We start from the raw sequence: 21,721 nt of genomic DNA on the forward strand, positions 1-21,721 counted from the left end.
TGAAAAGGTGACCCTTTTGACCAAGTAGCTCAGTGGTAGAGCACTTGCCTAGCATGTGTGAGACACTGGGTTCAATTTTCAGCACCTCATATAAATAATAAATAAATAAAATAAAAGTCCATCAACAGAAGAAGAAGGAGGAGGAGGAGGAGGAGGAGAAAGAAAGAAAGAGAAAGATAGAGAGAAAGAAAGAAAGAAAGAAAGAAAGAAAGAAAGAAAGAAAGAAAGAAAGAAAGAAAGAAAGAAAGGAAGGAAGGAAGGAAGAAGTGACTTACAGAATGCTGGAAAAATTAAAATCTATTCTTCACAAAATAGAGTCAGTGCTCATTTTCTAGGAATAACCACAGGCACAGAGGGGAATGACACGTATGTGTAGTAACTACTGTCTGGTGACCTCTGACTGTGTGTTTTCCTGGTGGGGATCCTTCTGTACTCTCATGCCCCCTTCTACCTTTCTGTTTTCACAGAAGAGCCAGAACATTGATCCAGTTGACATTCTTCTTGTCTTCCTATTAGGGAGTGACTTGTGACCCCTGGGCCCTGAATCACAAAGGTGTAACAAAGGTGGAGAAATTCTTAAAGAAAAACATGAAACAAATTGGGGAGCCATATGTCAAGTTCAGGTCTGCAAACAAATACATCAATGAAAAGTGCTCTATTCAAGACCGACAGTGGATAAATTATATAACACACAATCTGATGATTGCACATAATGACAAAATGCAATTGATTCTTTTACCTTAGCACTGATGATGCCTCATGACAAAATGATTTATATCAATAAAGCCCAGCCTGTGCATACACCTCACCACAATCTATAGCAGATGCTGACCAAACCACCTCACTTATGTTTTCTCCACCCCAGAAGAATCTTCTACCCTGTATTTACAGACTGCGAGACAGCCCACAGGCAGGGAAGATTAGGCTGCTCTGCAGGACCCAGTGTGCTGGCCAGGTGAGCTGTGCTCCACCCCTGAGGGTCTGGAGGAGTTCTGCCAGGTCTCTCCTCAAGTTCTGCCAAAAGGAGCCATAAGCCAGCCACATGCTCTTTTCAAATTCCTAGTGTTTGGATTCCCCACATTGAACTCATTTTCTTTCTAAATTTATATCCAAGGATTCTTTTTTTTTTTTTTTTTTTTTTCTTATGTTATCAAGATTCATGGGAAGAAAGAAAAAACAGAAGAGTGAAGAAAGACTAAGGTAGAAAATACCAGAAGGAAAAAGAAAAGTCAAAGGGACTTATCAAATGACTACCATTTACTGGTGAAGAAAAAAGAAACCATCTTTGTATGAAAGGACATTACAGTTGCTTATCACAAATACAGATCATGGAAATAAAGAAAAATCAAGGCTCTTCCCCCTTTTTTAAAGTACAAGACTATCTTTACATTTTTTTTTTCTGGTTACTTCTAGACTACCCAGCCTAATTACAAAAAAGAATCAATTTGTTAACATGACCTTGCTTTTGCTTCTTAAAATTTAAACATTTATTTTCCCACAAGTTTTATTAACTTTTACCATATTATGTCTTCCAAATACACTTAGAAAGTACTCAGTTCTAGAGTCAGCCTATTTGCTATCAATTTGCTTACAACTTTGCAGACCTCTCTTAATGTTTTGAAACCACCTGGAAATCCTAAAACTCTCTCTTTCTACCTTTCTTAAGTGGCAAAGGCAGGATAAACAAATTTATATCCAGATATAATGAATCTCTAATAATCAAGGATATGCTACTCAGACTGTAACTCATGCTGATTTATAATGGCTATGGGCTAACATATTCCTGGGCTATTACTCTGGTAGTTATTAATAATAAAACAGGTCCCTGTAAGTACAAAATACATATGATTTTTTTAAGACAGCACAAAGCAGTAAAGAAATTTCTACCATGTACCTGGATGCTTCAGGCCATAACCACAAGCCACTCAAGGATATATATTCGTTTGTTCAAAAGCAAGTACTTACTGGGTACCTGCTATGTGCTTAGGAACTGTTCTAGGTGCTGGAAACTCAGTAAAAAACAAAATGGACAAAAATCCTTTTGTGCATGTACTAGTATGAGGGGCCGAATGATGAAACATAAATAAAACGCATATGGTGTAGGAAATGTCACAAGGTGTAGGAACTACAGAAAAAGTAAAGCAGGGAGAAGCACATGAAATGGGGATGGGCTGCTAGCCAGGAGTGTTGGAGTGGAGTTGCCATTTTAATAGGCTACTAAGGAAATGACTCATTGATAAGAAAGCATTTGAACAGGATTTGATGGAGGATGAGGAGGTTATAATGCAAAAGTCATGGGGAAGAGAAAAAGCAAATACAAAGGTCCTGCATATGTACATTTGTGACATGTTTCACAAAGAACAAAGAAGCTGATGTGATTACAGTGAAGGTTGAGTTTCAAAAAGACTAAAGGAAATTATGAAGACAAGAAGGTCGTGAGGTGGGTGAAGAGTAGCCTGGGCATTGCAGAGTCGTATAAGGACTTTGACTTTTATTCTGAATGAGAGAAGTCATGGAGGATTTTGAGCAAGGGATTGAGTCCTCTTGATTTATTTTTTTAAGGGCTCACTCCACCCATGTTGAGAGTAGACCATAGTGGAGATAGGAAGCTACTATGGCAGGTCAGGGCACCAATGATGATGGCTGGACCAGTAACTGTGGAAGGGATTAAAAGTGGTCTAGTGGATATACTGTATTTCTTTGAATCTAAGACATCACTGATTGCAAGATGAACCATTATTTTATGTGCCACAGGAGATAAAAAGCTACCATGGAAACTAAGAAACTATGACTCAGTGCTTTCTGATCACTTAGGATTTTTACTTCAAAGTTTTTAGAAGATCTATTTTAAATTTAGAAACATTTTTAATCGTCTGTTACCCTTGCACACACAAAAAGTAAAATACAACTGAAATAAGTTGAGAAGTAAAACTAAGGCTTTTTCTCAAACAACTCTTTTAAATCACTTTTGATTTTGAACATCATCAGGAGCTCTGGTGATAGAGAATTTTGAAAAGAATCCACAAAAGAAATCAAATGTTTTGATACTGGCCCCTTTAAAAAAAAAAATACAATTTATTGAGCTATACTTAACATTTAATGAACAGCATATTTAAAATGTATAATGTGGTAAGTGGTAAGTTTTTTTTTTCCGTTTTTTCCCTGAACCCTATGAGGGACTTTTTTTTTTAAATTTTTATTTTTACAAACTGCATTTTGATTCATTGTACACAGATGGGTTACAACTTGTCATTTCTATGGTTGTACACGATGTAGATTCACAACATTCATGTAATCATATATATACATAGGGTTGTATGGTCTGTCACATTCTACTATTTTTCCTTCCCCACCCACTCCCATCCCATTTTCCCCTCTACACCATCCAAAGTTCCTCCATTCTTCTCTTGCCCCCCTAGAAACACCCCCCCCCCGTTATGTATCATCATCCACTTATCAGAGAAAAAATTCAGCCTTTGGTTTTTTGAGCTTGACTTATTTCACTTAGCATGATTTTCTCCAACTTCATCCATTTACCTGCAAATGCCATAATTTTATAGTGAGGTAAGTTTTGATACATGTCCACACCTGTGCAACCATCCCCATGACCAAGGTCATAAACATATCCATCATCTAAAAATTTTCTTGTGTTCCTTGTAATCCTTCCTGCTTCTTTCTCCACCAGCCCCATGGTAACCACAGATGTTCTTCTGTCACTACAGATCTGATTGCATTTCTGGAGTTTGCTATAATTGAATTTATACAGTACACACTTGTTTCTGGCTGGTTTCTTTTATTTCTTAATAATTATTTTGAGATTCATTAATATTTCAGTATGTATCAATAGTTCATTTTATTTTATTGCTGAGCAATAATTCCCATCAGGTAGACATACCACAATTTGTTTTCCCATCTGTTGATGGACAGTTGGGTTGTTTCCACATTGAGGCTTTTTTATAAATAAAGCCCTTATGAGCATTCACATATGGACATACACTTTGATTTCTCTAGGATAAATTCCTAGGAGTAGGATGGCCAGATCATACGGTAGGTGTATATTTCACATTTTAAGAAATTGCCAATTTTTTTCCAGAGTGGCTTACTATTTTTCATTTCCAACAGCAGTGCATAAGAATTTCACTTGTTCTGCATTCTTGCCATCACTTGATATTGTTGGTATTTTTCATTTTTAGCCATTATAATTGGTATGTAGTGGTATCTCACCATTGTTTTAATTTGCATTTTCCTGAGGTCTAATGATACTGAGTATCTTTCATGTTTTACTGGGTTTACAATTACTACTGTAGCAAATTAGCATAAACCTAATGACTTAAAGCAACACAAATTTATTCTTTTATAATACTTGAGAGTCAGAAGTTCAAAAGGGGATTCATTGTGCTAAAGTCAAGCTGTTAGCAGTCCTGTGTTCCTTCTAGAAGCCTTGAGGAAGAATCCATTTTCTTCTATTTTGATTTTCCACCTTCTGAAGACCATATGTGCACCAAGGTATCTTCAAACCAGCAACATAGCATCTTAAGGTTTCTCTCTGACTCTAATGTCTTCTTCCGCTTCCCTCTTCTATATTGAGAATGTTTTGATTCCATCAAGTCCATTCAGATAGTCCAGGACACTCATTTTATTTCAGAGTTATCTGGTAAGAAATCTTAATTCCATCAGCAACCTTAATACCTTGGCATGTGACATAGCATGCTCATTAAATCATGGTCATCTCTGATGGAAGACGTATTATTCAATCTAGCATACATGGGCTTATTTACTCTTTGGTATAGTGTCAATTCAAGTCTTTTGGATTTCATTTTGTTTTGGTACTGGAGACTAAACCCAGGAGTGCTCTACCAATGAGCTACATCCCCAGTCCCTTTTATTTTATTTTATTTTGAAACAGATCTCACTTAAGTGCCCAGGCTGGCTTCAAACTTTAGATTCTCTTGCCTCAGCCTCCCAAGTAGCTGAGATTACAAGTGTGCACCACCATGCCCAGCCTTTTGCTCCCTTAAAAAAAACAAGCTGTTTGCTTTAAAAATAGGTTGTACTGTTGAGTTTTGAGACTTCTTTATATATTCTAGGTATAAGTTCTTTGTTTTGTATGTGATTTCAAAATACTCTCAGTCTGTAGCTTTCTTCCCCCAAATTACTTATCATCTTCCATAGAATAAAAAGGCTTTATTTAGATGAAGACCAAGCTATCAAATTTTTCTTTCATGGATTAGGCTATTAATGTCATGTCCAGTAACTTCTTGACTAACCTGAGGTCACAAAGACTTTCTCCTATGTTTTCTTCTGAAAGTATCATAGTTTAACATTTTTACCTTTAGATCTATGACCTATTTTCAGTTCTTTTTATGTAAGGTATAAGGTTTATATCTAGGTTGATTGCATGTGTGTGTGTGTATGTGTGAGAGAGAGAGATGCCCAATTCTTCCAGCACCATTTGTTGAAAAGACCTCCTTTCTTCCCCCTGAATTACCTTGAAATCTTTGTCTAAATTCCATTGGTCATTTCTGTGCATCTATATCTGGACTCTCTATTTTGGTATATATGTATCTGTCTTTTCACCAATGCTGCATTTTGTTGGTTACTATATTTTAAAGTAAATCTTCAAATCAGGTGTAGAATTTCTAAAACTTCATTTTTGTTTTTGAACTAATTTTTGGTATTCAATTCTGCTTCTTTGCCTTTTTGTATAAATCCTATAGTCTGCTTACCCATAGTCACACAAAAAAATCTCTTCAGAATTTTGATTAGGATTCTACAGATTGATTTGGCAGGGAGGGGAATAATTGACTTCTTTACTATGTTAAGTCATTCAACCTATGAGGACTTCTTGTCTGTCCATTTACATAGGTCATCTTTGATTTCCTTCATTATCCCCCATTACTTTTCAGCATACAGATCCTTTATACTTTAGTTAGACTTATACCTCTTATACTTTTTTTTAGCTGTTGCAAATGTCATTATATTTCTTATTTCCATTCTGATTATATATTGCTGGTTTATAAAAACTTGATTGATTTTTGTGTGTGGGCTATGTACTTTGCAAATTTGCTAAACTCACATAATAGTTCTAAGAGATTTTTGTAGGTTTCTGTGAGTTTCTACTTAAACAATCATATTGTTCACAAATAAGGACCATTTTGCTTCTTTTTTTTTTTTTTTTTTCAATTTTTAAGTCACTAATTTCTTTTTTTTTTTCTGGCATTATTGTACTGGCAGGGCATGGAATACAATAGTGAACAGGATAGTTGGAATGGCATATTGATTCAATCCTAAAAGGAAAGCATTTCATTTCTCAACAGTGAATATGATGTTGATTGCAAGTTTTTGTAAATACTCTTTAGGGATTGAGGAAGTTCACCTCTTGTCCTAGTTTACTGAGTTATTATCATGATGTTGAATTTTATCAAATTCTCTCTTTGCCTCAAGTGATGATCATGTGATTCTCTTTTTCAGTTTTTTATTTTGATGTATTGCATTAGTTGGTTTTCAAATAAAGGAACAACCTTCCATTCCAGGGATAAACCCCATTTGGTCATAGTGATAAACTGGGATAAATGAGTCCTGAGATAAACTCTTCTTAGTCATTGCTGTTCTGTATCTAGATTGCTGTCTTAATTTGCCCACATTTTTGGAGAGGGTTTTTCATACCTATAATCATGAGATATACTGGCCTGTAGTATTCTTTTTTTGTACTGTTTTTGTTTGGTTTTGGTACAAGCGTAATACTAGCCTTATCCAATGAGTGGGTAAACAATATCTCATCTCCTGTATTCTGGATAAGATTGTATGAAAACAATGTTATTTCTTCTTTAAATGTTTGGTAGCATTTGCCAGCAAAATCTTGTGGACCTAAAGATTTATTTTGCAGCACTTAACTTATTTAACACATGGAATATAGTCATAATGACTATTTTAATGTCCCATTCTGTGTTTTGATTGATTGACTTTTCACTTTAGTCTCTATATATACACATACATACAACACATACATACATATATGTTTATTTGTTTCTTTATATGCCTGATAATTTTTGACTGGATACCAATCACCATGAATTTTTTTTTTTTTTTTTTGGGGTACTAGATATTTTTGTATTCCTATAAATAGTTTTGAACTTTGTTCTGGGAACAGTCAACTTGAACTTGATCATTTGGGTTCTTAAAAATTTGGTAGGTAGAACCAAAGCCATGTTTGGCCTAGACTTACTTCTGTCCTTCCACTGAGATAAAGTCCTTCTAGGTACTCAGTGCTCCATGATATATGGAGTTTTTAAGTCTGGCTGGTAGGGCAAGATGCTAGTCTCAGGCCTGTGTGAGCACCGTGTCCTCCTTTTATATTTCTATTGCCAGCCGAAAGCAGTTGCTTCATATCCATGGATTGAACAGTATGCTGCTAAATATATAAAGGGGATCATCTTCAATCTTCAAGTTCTCTCTTGTATACTCTCTCCTCTGGTACTTCATTCCACAAAGTCTAATTGGACTCTTAGTTTTGTCTCAAGTCATGGAATCTATCAGCCTCTACTATAGAACTTCTAAAGTCACAGCCAGGAAATTCTCAAGGCAATAATCTAGGACAATATTAGGACTTCATTTGTTCCCTGAATCTCAGTAATTGCTGTCCTTTTTGCCTGATGTCCGGGATCATAAAATCCTTGCTTTCATGTAATCTTGTCTTGACTTTTTGGTTGTTTCAGGCAGAATGGTAAATCTGGTCCTTGTTACTTCACAGAGGCAGAAGTCTTGGTGCTGAGCTCTTAACTCGCCTTTGAAATCAGGTAGCACTAAACAGCTTTCGACTCCATCTGTGGAAATGTTAAGCTCTTCTGATTTCTCATCTCCCTACAACCACCACAATCATTTGATTCCTGAGAGTAAAATGAGTATATTCTGTTGTTTTTGAATTTTCTTCTGAGCTGCCCCATTTCACAAGTTTGATACTAGTTGTTTTGATGTTAGCACCTGTGTAGGCAGAAAACCATAACCAATTACTGTCTGTGTGAGAGGAAATTTAAGCACTACATTGTGAGATATATTCTGATTTTATGTTTGTTAAAATATGAGCTGTTGTTCCTCTCAGAATCAATAAAATGTTTTTTTTTTTTTTTTTTTTTTGTGGTACCAGCGATCGAACTCAGGGCCTTGTGCTTGCAAGGCAAGCACTCTACCAGCTGAGCTATCTCCCCAGCCCAAAATGGGGTGTTTTGATAATAGGATTCTCTAAAGAATTAATTGGAATGAAATGAAATGAAAGTTTTTGGATTAGGCAGCTAAAAGTATAAAATTTCAGTTGGGGAAGGAGAGATCATCTTTTGGCCTGTGCAGCATACATACTCCATTATGCAATTACTGATAAACTGGATGAGGAATTGAAAGGCTGGAATGTTTAGCCTCTCTTCATTTTATTGGACACACACACACACACACACACACACACACACACACACACACACAGCACTGGGGATTGAACCCAGGAGGGCTCTACCACTGAGCCACATAGTCACAGGCCTTTTATTTATTTATTTTTTTTGGGGGGGGTGGTGAGAAGCATTTATTTACTATTGTGTATATTTAAGATGCACAACATGATGTTTTGATGTACATATACAGGGTGAAAAAATCACTATGGTCACATAAATTAACATATCCATCATCTCACATAGTTGCCTCTCCTTTTTATTTTTATTTTGAGATAGGGTCTTAGTAAGTTGCCCAGGCTGGCCTTCAGCTTGTGATACTCCTGTCTCAGCCTCCCAAGTTGCTAGTTAGAGGTGTGTGCCGCCACACCTGACTATTGGTATTTCAGGGGTAGTAAATTGACATGTAGATTTAAAATATATCATTAAATCCTGCCTCATTAACTTCAGAATTTTTTATATGTAACCAATTATATTAGCAACAATGGCCCTTTCATTTTAAAAAATGAAATTAAGGATTAGCCCCAAGGTTGAGAGAGAAGATTCTTTAAAAACATGAATTTATCAATATCCAAAAATAAGATAAACTCAGACATTAGGATAGGAAATCCTGTCTTTTCAAAATTTTAGCATTATCACCTTTCTCTGATATTCACATAGAACATCCACATATTGCAAAATATAAAAACTAATAGAAAATGTTCTATATAGAAAAGTATAACCTGGTCAATATAGTTTTTTAAAGAGCTGTGTCCCCAGCCTTTTCATTTTTTTAATTTTGAGACAAGGTCTCACTAAGTTCCCCAAGGTAGCCTCAAACTTTCGATCCTCCTTCCTTGGCCTCCCAAACAGTCTGGGATCTCTTAAACACCTCTTTGTATACAACACTGAAGTAGAAACCAAGTAGAAGAATTCCCCCACCCTGTCCCAAATCACCAAGAATTTATCAGCGAAGATGACAATTTTAATACAAATACAACTCAAAAAGAACAGCTTTTTGTCCGCATACAGAAAATGAAAATTTTAACTTTCTTTCCTATTTTGCTTTTTCTCAAATTAAGAGCATCATTTCCTAAATTATGCTTGGAGATATATCCAGTGATATTAGCAGCTGATATATAAGAAAGATTATCTGGATTAACATACGGGATATACCCTAGGTTAAACAGAGTGAAATAGTTTCAGGACTCCTAAGAAACTTTTGGAATTTTCCTGAGCAGGGTATAGCACGCAGGATTTCCCCACATATTTTTCCTCAGATTCCTTTTTCAGGGACCACCTTGCAGGGCTAATGGGTTTTCTTGTTTGTTTTGTTTTGTTGTCTTCTTTAAATCCATATTTCCTAAGATGGAGCATAACACAATTTAAAACTATTTGTAGAATAAAGTAATGAATTTATTAATTTTCTAATGGTCTGCCAGGAGTCCATCAGATCTTTTCTCAATAGAAGAGTAGGCTGTGAGTCTTCCTCCTTCTGTGCTGTGTTCCAACAGAAGCTCAAGTGTGCACCAGCCTGAGTTACTCCATTTTTCTCTGACTAGGCAAGTGCAGAGGGCAGCAGAAGATATTCTGTTTTTTTCCTGATCTACTTCCTCCTTCCTACCCTCTTCCCTGCGCGAACTTCTCGGTTCCTAACCCTATCATCTTCCTGGATCATACAAATGTTACCACAACAGCCAAAAACCAGGGTTAATGCCTTAGTGTGTGGAATGTGTTCCTTCTCAGCAAAGCAAGAATGAGGCCGCCCGAGTTGTGTGGGGTTCAGAAGACTGCCGCTGAGCATTGCGGGCCAGACAGCTTCCCATTTACTTGCACTTTATTTGACCTGTGGATAAACAAAGACTTTCTATTTCTAGAAATCCCATTGTTTTCACTGCTTTGAATCTCTTTTGCAAACTTAAAAATTCATGTCTTTATGCAAGGCATTTAAGGCTCTGTGGGCCCAGTTTGAACATTTTTGAGTTCCTCATCTATATTCCCCCCTTACATTTTTTGTTTTTATATACCAAAAATCTTAGCTCTCTGGAATTCAGCCTTTTCTTCAACAATGCATGACATTAAAAACAGCTATAAGGTTGTATTGTGAGTAGAATATTCAATATTGCAGCGAACTCAATAAATGTAACTTCTTTAGGGCAGGAATTAAGACCTGATTCTTTTTCTTCAATCAGTGGGTTATATGCTTGGGTCCTCCGTGTATTTAAAAAACACCCTAAATTCTTTCAGTCTCTATTTTGGAAGAGATTTGCAAAAGAGGGAGGAAAATAAAATGTACCGAATACTTACTATATTCCAGGCATTGCATCTATGTAGCTCTATCTGTCTTTATATCTTTTTGTGACAGTATTATAAAGTAATCGTTGCATTCTTTGTTTTACAAACAAGGAAACCAAGAATCAGGGAAGTTAGATAACTTCTAAGATTCACTATGTAAATTCTCCCCAAAATAAGATGATAATGTTAAGGTTTAGAGGAATTGGGTCACTCTGGGGATTCTTTTATTTAAACTAAATTGTTCCCATGAAAGCATGATAATTTAAAATATTGGAAAGTTTCATTAAGAACAGAAAATCCCATAGAGTTTCTGCATGTGCTGGTGAGTTTCTAAGAATAGGCCCTTCTTCTCCTCTGAAATACCTTTCTATCCATTTGACCTTGGACTTCATTGTGCTTCTCAGAGGCTGCATTTCTTCATCCTAGAATGGCGTGATTTAAGTGAAAGTGCAGCTCTGAAGTGACATGCAAATATGTCATTGCCACAAATGGAGTTCTGAATGATAGTGCCTGGGGTATAATTGGGGAACTTGTAATGTACCTCTAATCTTTTTTTAAAAATCTGCTTCTATAAATAATTTAGGCTCAATTGTTAAAGAAACTGAGAATTAATCTATTATAAAGATGATCTGTGATTCAGCCAACTGTAAAAAATATTTCAAAATAGAGAGGTTTTATGTCAAAAAATGCTAACCACCATTTAAGGAGTTCTCACAATATGCAGTATTCGGTGCGGAGAGTATGAAGAACTAGGTGGAACAACTAGAGGCATGGCTTCTGCCCTTGAGGGGTTTAAAGCACATGATCATATTTTCACCTCCTTTTATCTTTCCTGTTCCTCCAGAACACTGCCAGTGAGAAGTCCAGATTCTGACATAATAAATTCATCCTTCAAACTTTAGAATTCACTTATATTTTTAAATCCAACACAAATGCTTTAATCCAGGGAAATTTGATGGTCCAAGACCAAATTCCAAAATCAAAAAGGAAAATGTTCAAATCAATATGTTAACATATCAAAACTCACACTTTCTTTAAAAAGCCAAATTCCCACTATGTTAACCAGTGACTGGTTTCTCTGGCATATTTTATTTTGAAGAAGGTAAAATTTTTAATGCCCAAATATTGTATTTCTCATTTCAAACACAAAACAACTGTTAATTTTTTAAAAGTCACGTTAAGTCACTGCCTTTGTACAAGAGACAGTCAATAATTTTGTGTCAAATTATGTGCCTTTAAGATTTTTCTTTGTTTCTCTTTAGTGGATGATACCGTGGTGGCCATTCCCTATGGAAGTAGACACATTCGCCTTGTCCTCAAAGGACCTGATCACTTGTGTAAGTAAACCCAATGTTTTCCTTTGGGGACTGGGAATGTTTGCCATTATTATTTATTTTTGTTCCAGAAAGGATTAAAACTCAGGAGTACAAATCTCTCCACTCTATCAGAATATGATATTTTGAGTACTTTTATCTCTTGGCTACCTGATGAGATGACAGAAACCTCTGTGGTAATTATTTGTAGCTACAGTCATCCTGAAAAATACAAAATAGATGGTCCCAATGAGTTGTTCATGGGTTAGGCGCATACTTATGCTCTTCTTTCTGTTTAATCCATCTCATTCTTTTTTTTATCTCCTATCTTCTTCCTCCTTCCAACTCTTCCTTTCTCTCCTTCATTCCTTTTTTTCCTAACCTTAAATTCCATTACTTAATCAATCCAGAAAAATACAGAACTATCAAACAAGCTTAACAGTGTGGCATGTAAAGAAAACCATTGTGGGATAATTAACTCTCTTTTTTATTAAACCAGGGCCTTTTTGTATTGGAATTCAGGCTTAGAAGATAATTAGAACACCAAGGGTCAAATGATAGTTTGGCCCTTCCAAGGTTTGAGCAAAAATTGATCTCTAGTCATGCCAGGGCAGCAATGCACAGCCACATTATTTTCTTTATTACTGCTTAGTTCTTTTTAGATGTACATCTATACATTATAAGCAGAAAATTATAGACTATAAACAAAGGTGAAGGTGGGAGAGATTATGCTAGTATTTTCTAAGAAATTTGGTTTCACTTGAAGGCTTTCTCCTAACTTGGTCCCTTGAGTCCCCTAATCTCTAGTCTGATTGTTCCTAGAGTCCCACAAAGACATCTATCATCTTCTCTCCTTCTCTTCTCCCACACACATCTATGAAGCCAATTTAGGTAGTAAGCATTTTTTAGCAATTGGACAAAATCATACTATAAAGATCAATAAGAGGAAGACAAATCAGGGCCTGTGAAAGTTAATATAGCATACTCTAGTATTCTAAAAATAAAAATAAATACTTTTCATCAAAGAGGTAGGATATGAAGGGTCATGTGAAAAGAATAAATGAGGTACAGTTTGAGCAAAACCAAGAAGCACTGATAAGTCACCTTATATTGATCCAAATTCTTTTCTAATTCTAATTCAAATACTACAGATATAGCATTTGCATGCCAAAGAGAATATACTCATGTACACTATTCGCAATCAAATGATTTGTTTTTCCTCTTGAGAACAGGACAGTGATAATTGATGGTATAACAACCCCACTCAGAAACAGCATTTTTGTGAGCAGTGAACAAAGACTGAAACAAAATATTCAGACTGACATCACTCTTAAATGGGGGAATGACTCCTCATTGCAGAAAAAGATTTAAAAGAAAATTGATTTTTATAAATGTGTTAATCTCCCAAGTTTCCTGATTACATAATCACCAAGAAATTGAAGAATTGTCCTTGTTTGGTTTCATTGTCTTGAAGACTTGATAGTAAAGCCTCAGATAATATTCATAAATGATGAAAAGCAGAATGTGATCTGTTTTCATTTTTTCACCCAACAAATATGCTGTTGGCGAATGTAGCTGTTTTTTTGTTTTGTTTCATTTTATTGTTTGTTTGTTTGTTTGCACTTGGCATGTAACTCAGCAGAATATCTCTCCTGCATAGCTCTTTTGCCCTTCACTCCCAGAAGCTGGTTCAGTATATGAGGCTAACCTTAAATATTTAGTGCCAGATCAGAACAAGACTAGGTGATCTGGTCCAGCCCCAGCTCATCTTTAATCAAAAGTACATGGAGAAGAACAGCTGGGAGACCTCTTCATAAAATTGAATCAGATGTTCAGATTCAGGCCTAGACCTCCAGGATTTTTCCAAAACTATGTTAATTCATGTTCTGGAGCTATTTCTGCAACTGCACGTAAGGCAGCTTGAGGAATAAAGACTGGAGGAAGGAGATTGAGCACGGTTGCTCTCCTCTGTTGATGGCTCTGATTCCCCATTCCAGCATCCCCTTGATGTTCTCCTGTGGGGTCCTATGTCCCGTGGGGTTCTCTCCACCCTGGGGCAGGGTGGTCAAGCCTGACATGCTCTGTGAGAAAGACTCCACAGACTCCATCAGAGAGTCACTGTGCATTTAGTTGAACACCAACATTTTCCATGTTTGGTATTCCTTAGAGAATGTGAAGAAGACCATGTCTCTAATAATACAGTACAAATACTTTCGGTACTTGAGTACCTCCAGAACCCTTAAAATTGTTTTTAACTCAGAACCATCAGTAAAATATAGAAGAGTGGAGCCATTCTGATCCAAGCTGGGGTAGCTCCACACAAATCTTGTGACTTTCAGTTGAAGAGTCACTGCCAAAGCCAAGGGTTCTTGTGTGAGTTTTGGAAACCATTAGACTTAATCCATCTATCTTTCTCCATATACCAGACAATTACTGTAGATCCCTTGTCAGTCAGAGGAGAACAGAGTCTTCTCTGGCATACACATCACAAGCAACAGCATCCTAGCATGCTCTGATTTCCTACAACAAATGATGTTTCATAGACTGTATCATTGGCAAATTTCAGATTTAAATGCAACAGGAATCAAGCTTTCTTTTTGTATTATGTACTTATAAAATATCACCTGTGTGTTTAACACAGAATTAAGTTATCAGAAATGGTTTTTAAAAGAGAAAATATAAAATGATAGCCCCTGTCCTGAAGCCACTACTGTTTTGTTTTGTTTGTTTCTTATTTTTGGTAACAGGAATTGAACCCAGGGGAGCTTAAGTACTAAGCCACATCCCCAACCTTTTCTATTTATTTATTTTTTTAAATGTTGAGACAGGGTCTTGCTAAGTTGCTTAGGACCTCATTAAGTTGTTGAAGCTGGCTTTGAATTTGTGATCCTCCTGCCTTAGCCTCCCAAGCCCCTGGGATTACAGGTGTGTGCCACTTCTCCTGGCCAGTGTAGTGTCTTCATCCTGAGCGATAGCATATATGAATTAAGCACCCAGAAGGAATAAAGAAACTCAAGTTAAGGCCTGAATATAAAGCCACACAGATGCTGAGGCAACTGTGAGATGTACCTGCAATCTCATAGGACAAAAAGAAAAGTGGAGGCTGTCCCAAGCTGAGGGACATCCAAACCGAAATCACTAAGATGTGTATGGAAGATGGTTTAGTCAAAGAAAAAGGGTTGCAATAGAGTGGCATGCCCACAGGAGGTCATCTGGGAAAATTGAAGTATTTTTGTGACAAGAGCCTTGAATGCTTGGCTAACGAGTTTTAAAATGATTTTATTTGCAGTGTAAACTCCTATATGATCCAGAAATGCCTATACATTTTATTTGTATCACAATTTCCATAACTCAAAACTTTGTTATGTGAACTGTGCTTGCATGTGGTCTGTGGTAGCCCTGGGAACATCTCTCTCTCCTCTTCATGTGTCTGATTACATAGATTTGGAAACTAAAACCCTCCAAGGGGCTAAAGGTGAAAACAGCCTCAGCTCTACAGGCACATTTCTTGTGGACAATTCTACTGTGGACTTCCAGAAATTTCCGGACAAAGAGATTCTAAGAATGGCTGGACCACTGACAGCAGATTTCATTGTCAAGGTGAGCCCACTTAGGTATCTCATTTTCGAGCTACATCCAAGGAGAGAGAAAGACTTTAAGTTTTGGTATATATTTGGAAAGCCTGTTTGTTATTCAGGAAATGTTTAATTCAAAGTTATTGAGCTAGCTACATCTTAGACTTAATAAGAATATATTATTTTTAGGAATATATATATTTTTTTAGCTTTCAATTTTTTACAGACTGCATTTTGATTCATTGTACACAAATGGGGTACATCATTTCATTTCTGTTTGTGCATGACGCAGATTCATACCATTTGTGTAATCATACATGTACATAGGGTAATGATGTCTGTCTCATTCCACCATTTTTCATACCCCCCCCTCTCATTTTCTTCTACATATTCTAAAGTTCCTCCATTATTCTCTCATTCCCCACCCCTACCCCCATTATATATCATCCTCCACTTATCAGGGAAAACATTTGGCCTTTGGTTTTTTGGGCTTGGCTTTCACTTAGCATGATATTCTCCAATTCCATCCATTTATTTGCAAATGCCATAATATTATTCTTCTTTATGGCTGAATAGTATTCCAGTATATATATATATATATATATATATATACACCAGAGTTTTTTTTATCCATTCATCTGTTGAAGGGCATCTAGGTTGGTTCCACAATCTAGCTATTGTGAACTGAGCTGCTATAAACATTGATGTGGCTATGTTACTGTAGTTTGCTGATTTTAGGTCAGCGAGGAGTGGGATAACTGGGTCAAAAGGTGGGTCCGTTCCAAGTTTTCTTAGGATTCTCCATACTGCTTTCCAGAGTGGCTGCACCAATTTGCAACTCCACCAGCAATGTAAAAGGGTGCCTTTTTCCCCACATCCACGCCAACATCTATTATTATTTGTGTTCTTGTAGGAATATCTTTTATGTGTGTATATATATATATATATATATATACACACACACACATATATATGTATACATACATATACATACATGTATATGTGTGTTTAGTTTACTATTCACATATATATATATATATATATGTATATTATCAATAAAAATGACCCCACCTAAGAAGCCCAGTGTGTCATTGGTTGGAAGATATAAACTTTCTAAACAATTAGGATAGGGTCATTGACTCATAAGGTATCCTCAGCAGAAGAGAAATTCAAACAGATTATCCCAGGCATAGGTTTGGTCCACTAATCATGCTTGCAATGGCAAGTTCTGTTTTCTCTTTTCCTGGCAATAAGACTAACTTGTTTCCTTCTATCAGAGCTTCCCTGCTCTTCAAGGTAATATAAAACACATTGCTGGAAGCAACATACGCATTCTGTTGGAAAAATGCACACACTGGGAGAACATTTGGGAATCACAATAAAATAAAACATATTTTTTGCTTCAGTAGGTCAGGAGGACCTGAAGGATTTCAGCTGTAAAGCTGTAAAACTTGTAATGTGTCCAGGACTCCATAAATTTTTTTTCATCATGGGACTTGGAGCCAGAGGACATTTGATTTAAGCTAAGACTTGATGACCCCATGGCAGCTGGAAGTAAAAATGCATACAGGAAAATGTGATAGGCAGTGAGACCAGAATGGAAGAAGAGTTGCAGAATTCTGTCCTCTGTGCCTAAATGCATGGTAGCTCTTTTTAATCTAGTCCAGATGCCAACCACATGGACATGGACAAGAAGCTACAAACCATTAGAGACAGCTCATAATAGAAATTATGCTTTAGGAATTAAATTATTTCTGTTAAGCAAGCAAATTCAGAAAAGAAGTGAGATATATCTTTATTCTTTGCAGTCCTTAGAGTACTGTTGAACAGACCATGTATACCATAGTAATTTCCCCAATGGCCTTGAAGGGTTCATACAGAATTGAATTTGAATAATATTATACATTTTTTAATAGTTCATAGCACTGTCAAGTGCATTTCATGTATCGAGTTGTCTTCTGCATACTATTACTTGGATATCCTATAGACCCAATGAGCACAACATATTTAAAATTGAACTTGTCTAGCTCTTATAGATAAGAAATGCATTATCTATCCAGGCAAGTCAAAACCTTTGATTCACTCTGATATCTCCTTCTTTTATATCAAACATTAAACCTTGTGTGGTTTGCCTCCATACCATCTCTCAGGATTATTCTTTCTTCTTCATTCTTACTGTCTCTTAGTCAGGCCTTCCCATGTTCTCACCTGAGCTAATACCATGGACTCTGAATAATTTTCCAGCCTCTGATCTGTTATGTATGTTGCCTTCGGAATGAGTTTTCTAAAGTCATAATTCCCCTTTTCATAATCCTTCATAGTCCCTCACCTCTACTCACTGCTCTGAAGTTAAATGCAAATGCATAGCATAGCACCTGTTGGTTTAGATATCTGGATTCTGCCTACTCTTCCACCCTCACCTTTGATGTTGTCCTGTTTCAGCTAGCAGCTTCATGTCCCACACCCTCCTTCTCACAACTCAATGGCTTTGTAAAATGCAGTGTTCTCTACCTGGAATGCTCTTCTCTTTTCCTCTTGCATTCTCTTCCATAATTCCTGTTTTGTTCTTTAGGATTTCTTCTTCCAAAAGCATTCTAGAACTTCACCCCAAATTTCTGTTTACATTGAATATCCTCTATTCTGTGTTCTGTATGTGTATTCATATCTCCATAAGAAGAGACCAGTGAGCTCTAGCAAGCGCTGGGTGGATAAGGAATTTTGCACACGAAAATTGTTTGAGAACAGCAGATGCTGACATCTGTTTTACCCACCAGAAAACTTAGCTTCAGGGAGGTTGAGCGACTGGCCCAAGTTCACACCCATGGTAAGCCAGTGCTAGAAATCACATCTTCTTTTCTTCTGGCCCAGAGCTCTTTTCAGTATTCGATGTTGCTTCAGTATTCTATATTTTCTCTTAAGAGTTCACTAGAAATCATCAGGAGTCAAAAAAAAAAAAATGTAACCTTATTTTAAGATAAATTATGTAAAATTAAAGTGAATTCATGTCTTTGAAAAAGAGATGGATGATTTCAGAAAATAAGAAGAAAAACTTAGAAATTTTAATTTATTAGTTCCTTCTTTAATAAGAAGGAACTTGGGATGCTTCTGTCTCAGCCTCCCGAGTTACTGGGCTTACAGGTGTGCACCACTGTGCCTGGCTTTGGTGATTGTTTCATTTGCTGTATAGAAACTTTTTCATTTGACATAATCCCATGTTTTCTATTTTTGCTGCTTTTGAGGTCTTATCCAAAAAATCATTGTTCAGATCAGTGTCATGAAGCTTTTCCCAATGCTTTCTTCTCGTATTTTTATAGTTTCAGGGCCTATACTTCAGGTCCTGAGTTTTGTGTATGAGTTGATTTTTGTGTAGAGTGTGGGAGAAGAGTCTGATTTCATTCTTCTGCCTACAGATAGCCAGTTGTCCAGACACCATTTATTAAAGAGATTGTCCTTCCTCCATTGTGTGTTCTTGGCATCTTTATCAAATATTAATTGACCATAAAGGCTTGTATTAATTTCTGGGTTCTCTATGCTGTACTTTTGTTCTATTTTTATGCCAGTCCCATGCTGGTATGATTACCATAGGTTTGTAGTAGAATTTGAAAATAGCGTGATATCTTCAGCTTTGTTGATTTTGGATTAAGACAGCTTTGGCCATTCAGGGTTAAATAGTGAATAGTGCAAGTGTTCTTTTTTCTCTCTATTCTTGCCAACACTTTTTCTTTCTATTTCTGTAAAAAAAAAAAAAAAAAAAAAAAAAGTCATTGGATAGAAATTACATTGAATCTGTAGATTGCTTTAGGTAGTATGGACATTTTAAAAAAATTTTTTTTAGTTGTCAATGGACCTTTATTTTATTTATTTATTTATATGCGGAGCTAAGAATCAAACTCAGTGCCTCATGCATGCTAGGCAAGCACTCTACCACTGAGCCACAACTCTAGCCCAGTATGGACATTTTAATGATATTACTTCTTCTGATCCATAAACATGGGATATCTTTCCATTTATTGGTGGTCTTGTTCAATTTCTTTCATTGGTATTTTAGTTTTCAGTGTATAGACCTTTCACCTCCTTGGTTAAATTTATTCCTGTTTTTTTATTTATTTATTTTTTTAGTAACTTTTGTAAATGGAAATTATTTTTATTTATTTTTTGAATAGTTTGTTTTTAGTGTATAGAAATACAACTGATTTTTGTATGTCATTTTTGTATCCTACAACTTGACTGAATTCACTTATAAATTTAAATAGTGTTTTTAGTGGATGCATTGTGTGTTAAAGTAAGTAGTATCTTCTTTTTTAATATGATACACAGGAATCTGAAGGACTACTTGTCTATCTCTTCATGGAACTTTATTGCCAAAATACCATTCATGATTTTTTAAAAGGAAACCATTTTATTTTTTTCATAAAAGGGAGATTTTCTCACAACAAAATAAGTGTTACTTATTACCATTGGTTCCAAAATAATGTTTTAGAATCTCCTTTTCCAACTACCTTTAAATCTGGACCAAATTCTCATATTGCTTCCTATGGGAGCATTTCTTCCGAAAATTTAAACTTGATACATCGGCTGAGCAAACATTTTTGGCAATGCCAGTGTAGTGTGGTCAAATAGATAAGCACTCTAGAATTTGATATATTCTGCTGCTTACAGGTGTGTGACCTTGAGTATGTTGCTTTACTTTCTTGAGCCTGCTTACTCATTTATAAGATGGTACTATAATACTGCCCCTCTCAACAGAGCATTTGTGAGGGACTAAATGAGATTATATGTGTAAAAGTATATAGAATCAAATTTCTTCCTTCCTGTCTTTTTGAAATGCTTTAACCCCCAGTCTAACCAATCATAATATCCTGTCTACATAATAGAAGAAAGTTCTTTGAAGATGATCAGAGACCGATCAATTTACAACTGGTTTTCTCAGGAACAATTTGGCAGGTCTAGCCATTAGTATAAGTGGATATGAAAGATGATGAGCTGTGACATCTACCAGTGTATTGATCATTAGGGGTCATCAGGCTATTTGCTGGCTGATTGGCTGACTTAGTAGCCCCTTTCTTTTCTGCCATGCTCTGTGCATCTTTTCTGAAGTTGTAAGCTCAATGAAAGATCTTTCCTGGTAGAAAAGGGTCTTTCTCAGTCAGAAGTCCTTCCCTCATTAGCACTTCCAGCTTAGTTCTACTTGTGAAAACAGTTAAGATAATTTGTATGTGTTCTGTTTTTGTCCATTTGAAAAACTGAGTTGATCTAACTCAGTTAGATCAACTGAGTTAATCGAACCAGATTAGAATATGATCAAAGTATGTTACATGCTGTATGATATGCCCCAAGGAAACCCATTACCTGTATAATTAATACACTACTAAAAACAAATATGTATATGAAAAAAAGAATACCAGATTAGATAGAGAAGAAAGTGATGAGAATCCAAGTTACTGATGTAGTAGAGATATACAGTCAGAGAGAAAACAATAAGCATATGCAGAGTTAAGAACACTGACCCACAATTCATGCACTGGATGCTGGAGAACAGTTATTTCCTGAAGAGGACAATTTAAAAAATGCATTACATTTTTATAACTGGAGGATTTGGTTAGGAATATTGGCATCATCCCAACTGTCCCCAAAGAAGCATTTTGTATGTCTCTGTGTGTGTTTTATAAATAAGCAGATAACATTGTAGGTTTTTATCATGTACAACGTGATGTTTCAAAGATAAGCTGACCTAATTAACAAATGTGTTAGTTCACATAGTTATCATTTCTGTAGTGATAGTACTAGAAAAGGAGTATTCTAAGGGAATAAAAAGTTCATGGCTTCAGTTTGTATCAGTTCAAGTATTAGGCAGAGATAATATCCTTGGATTTTGTCTTGAACAGCCTTTAGCATAGCCCCGAAAGTTGTTTTTTTTGTTTTGTTTTGTTTTGTTTTGGTACCGAGGATTGAACTCAGGGCACTTAACCACTGAGCCACATCTTCAGCTCTTTTTTATTTTTTATTTTGAGACAGGGTCTTGCTAACTTGCTTAGGGCCTCTCTAAGTTGCTGAGGCTGGCTTTGAACTGATGATTCTCCAACCTCAGCCTCAGGAACCACTAGATTGCTCCTGACTCCAAAAG

General features: G+C 36.1%; 1 protein-coding gene across 3 annotated transcripts in view; it reads left to right on the top strand.

Annotated features, from left to right (window-relative positions):
* ADAMTSL1 (ADAMTS like 1) overlaps window positions 1-21,721 on the top strand; it is a 381,058-nt gene that overhangs the window by 126,720 nt on the left and 232,617 nt on the right. For all 3 annotated transcript variants that reach the window (XM_079113153.1, XM_079113154.1, XM_079113152.1), the window contains exons 6-7: window positions 11,972-12,046; window positions 15,465-15,622. In XM_079113153.1, coding sequence (XP_078969279.1) covers window positions 11,972-12,046; window positions 15,465-15,622 — 233 coding nt within the window. The remainder of the gene's footprint in view (window positions 1-11,971; window positions 12,047-15,464; window positions 15,623-21,721) is intronic.

This window comes from Sciurus vulgaris (genome assembly GCF_902686455.1).
Source record: "Sciurus vulgaris genome assembly, chromosome: 15".
Classification (NCBI taxonomy): Eukaryota; Metazoa; Chordata; class Mammalia; order Rodentia; family Sciuridae; genus Sciurus; species Sciurus vulgaris.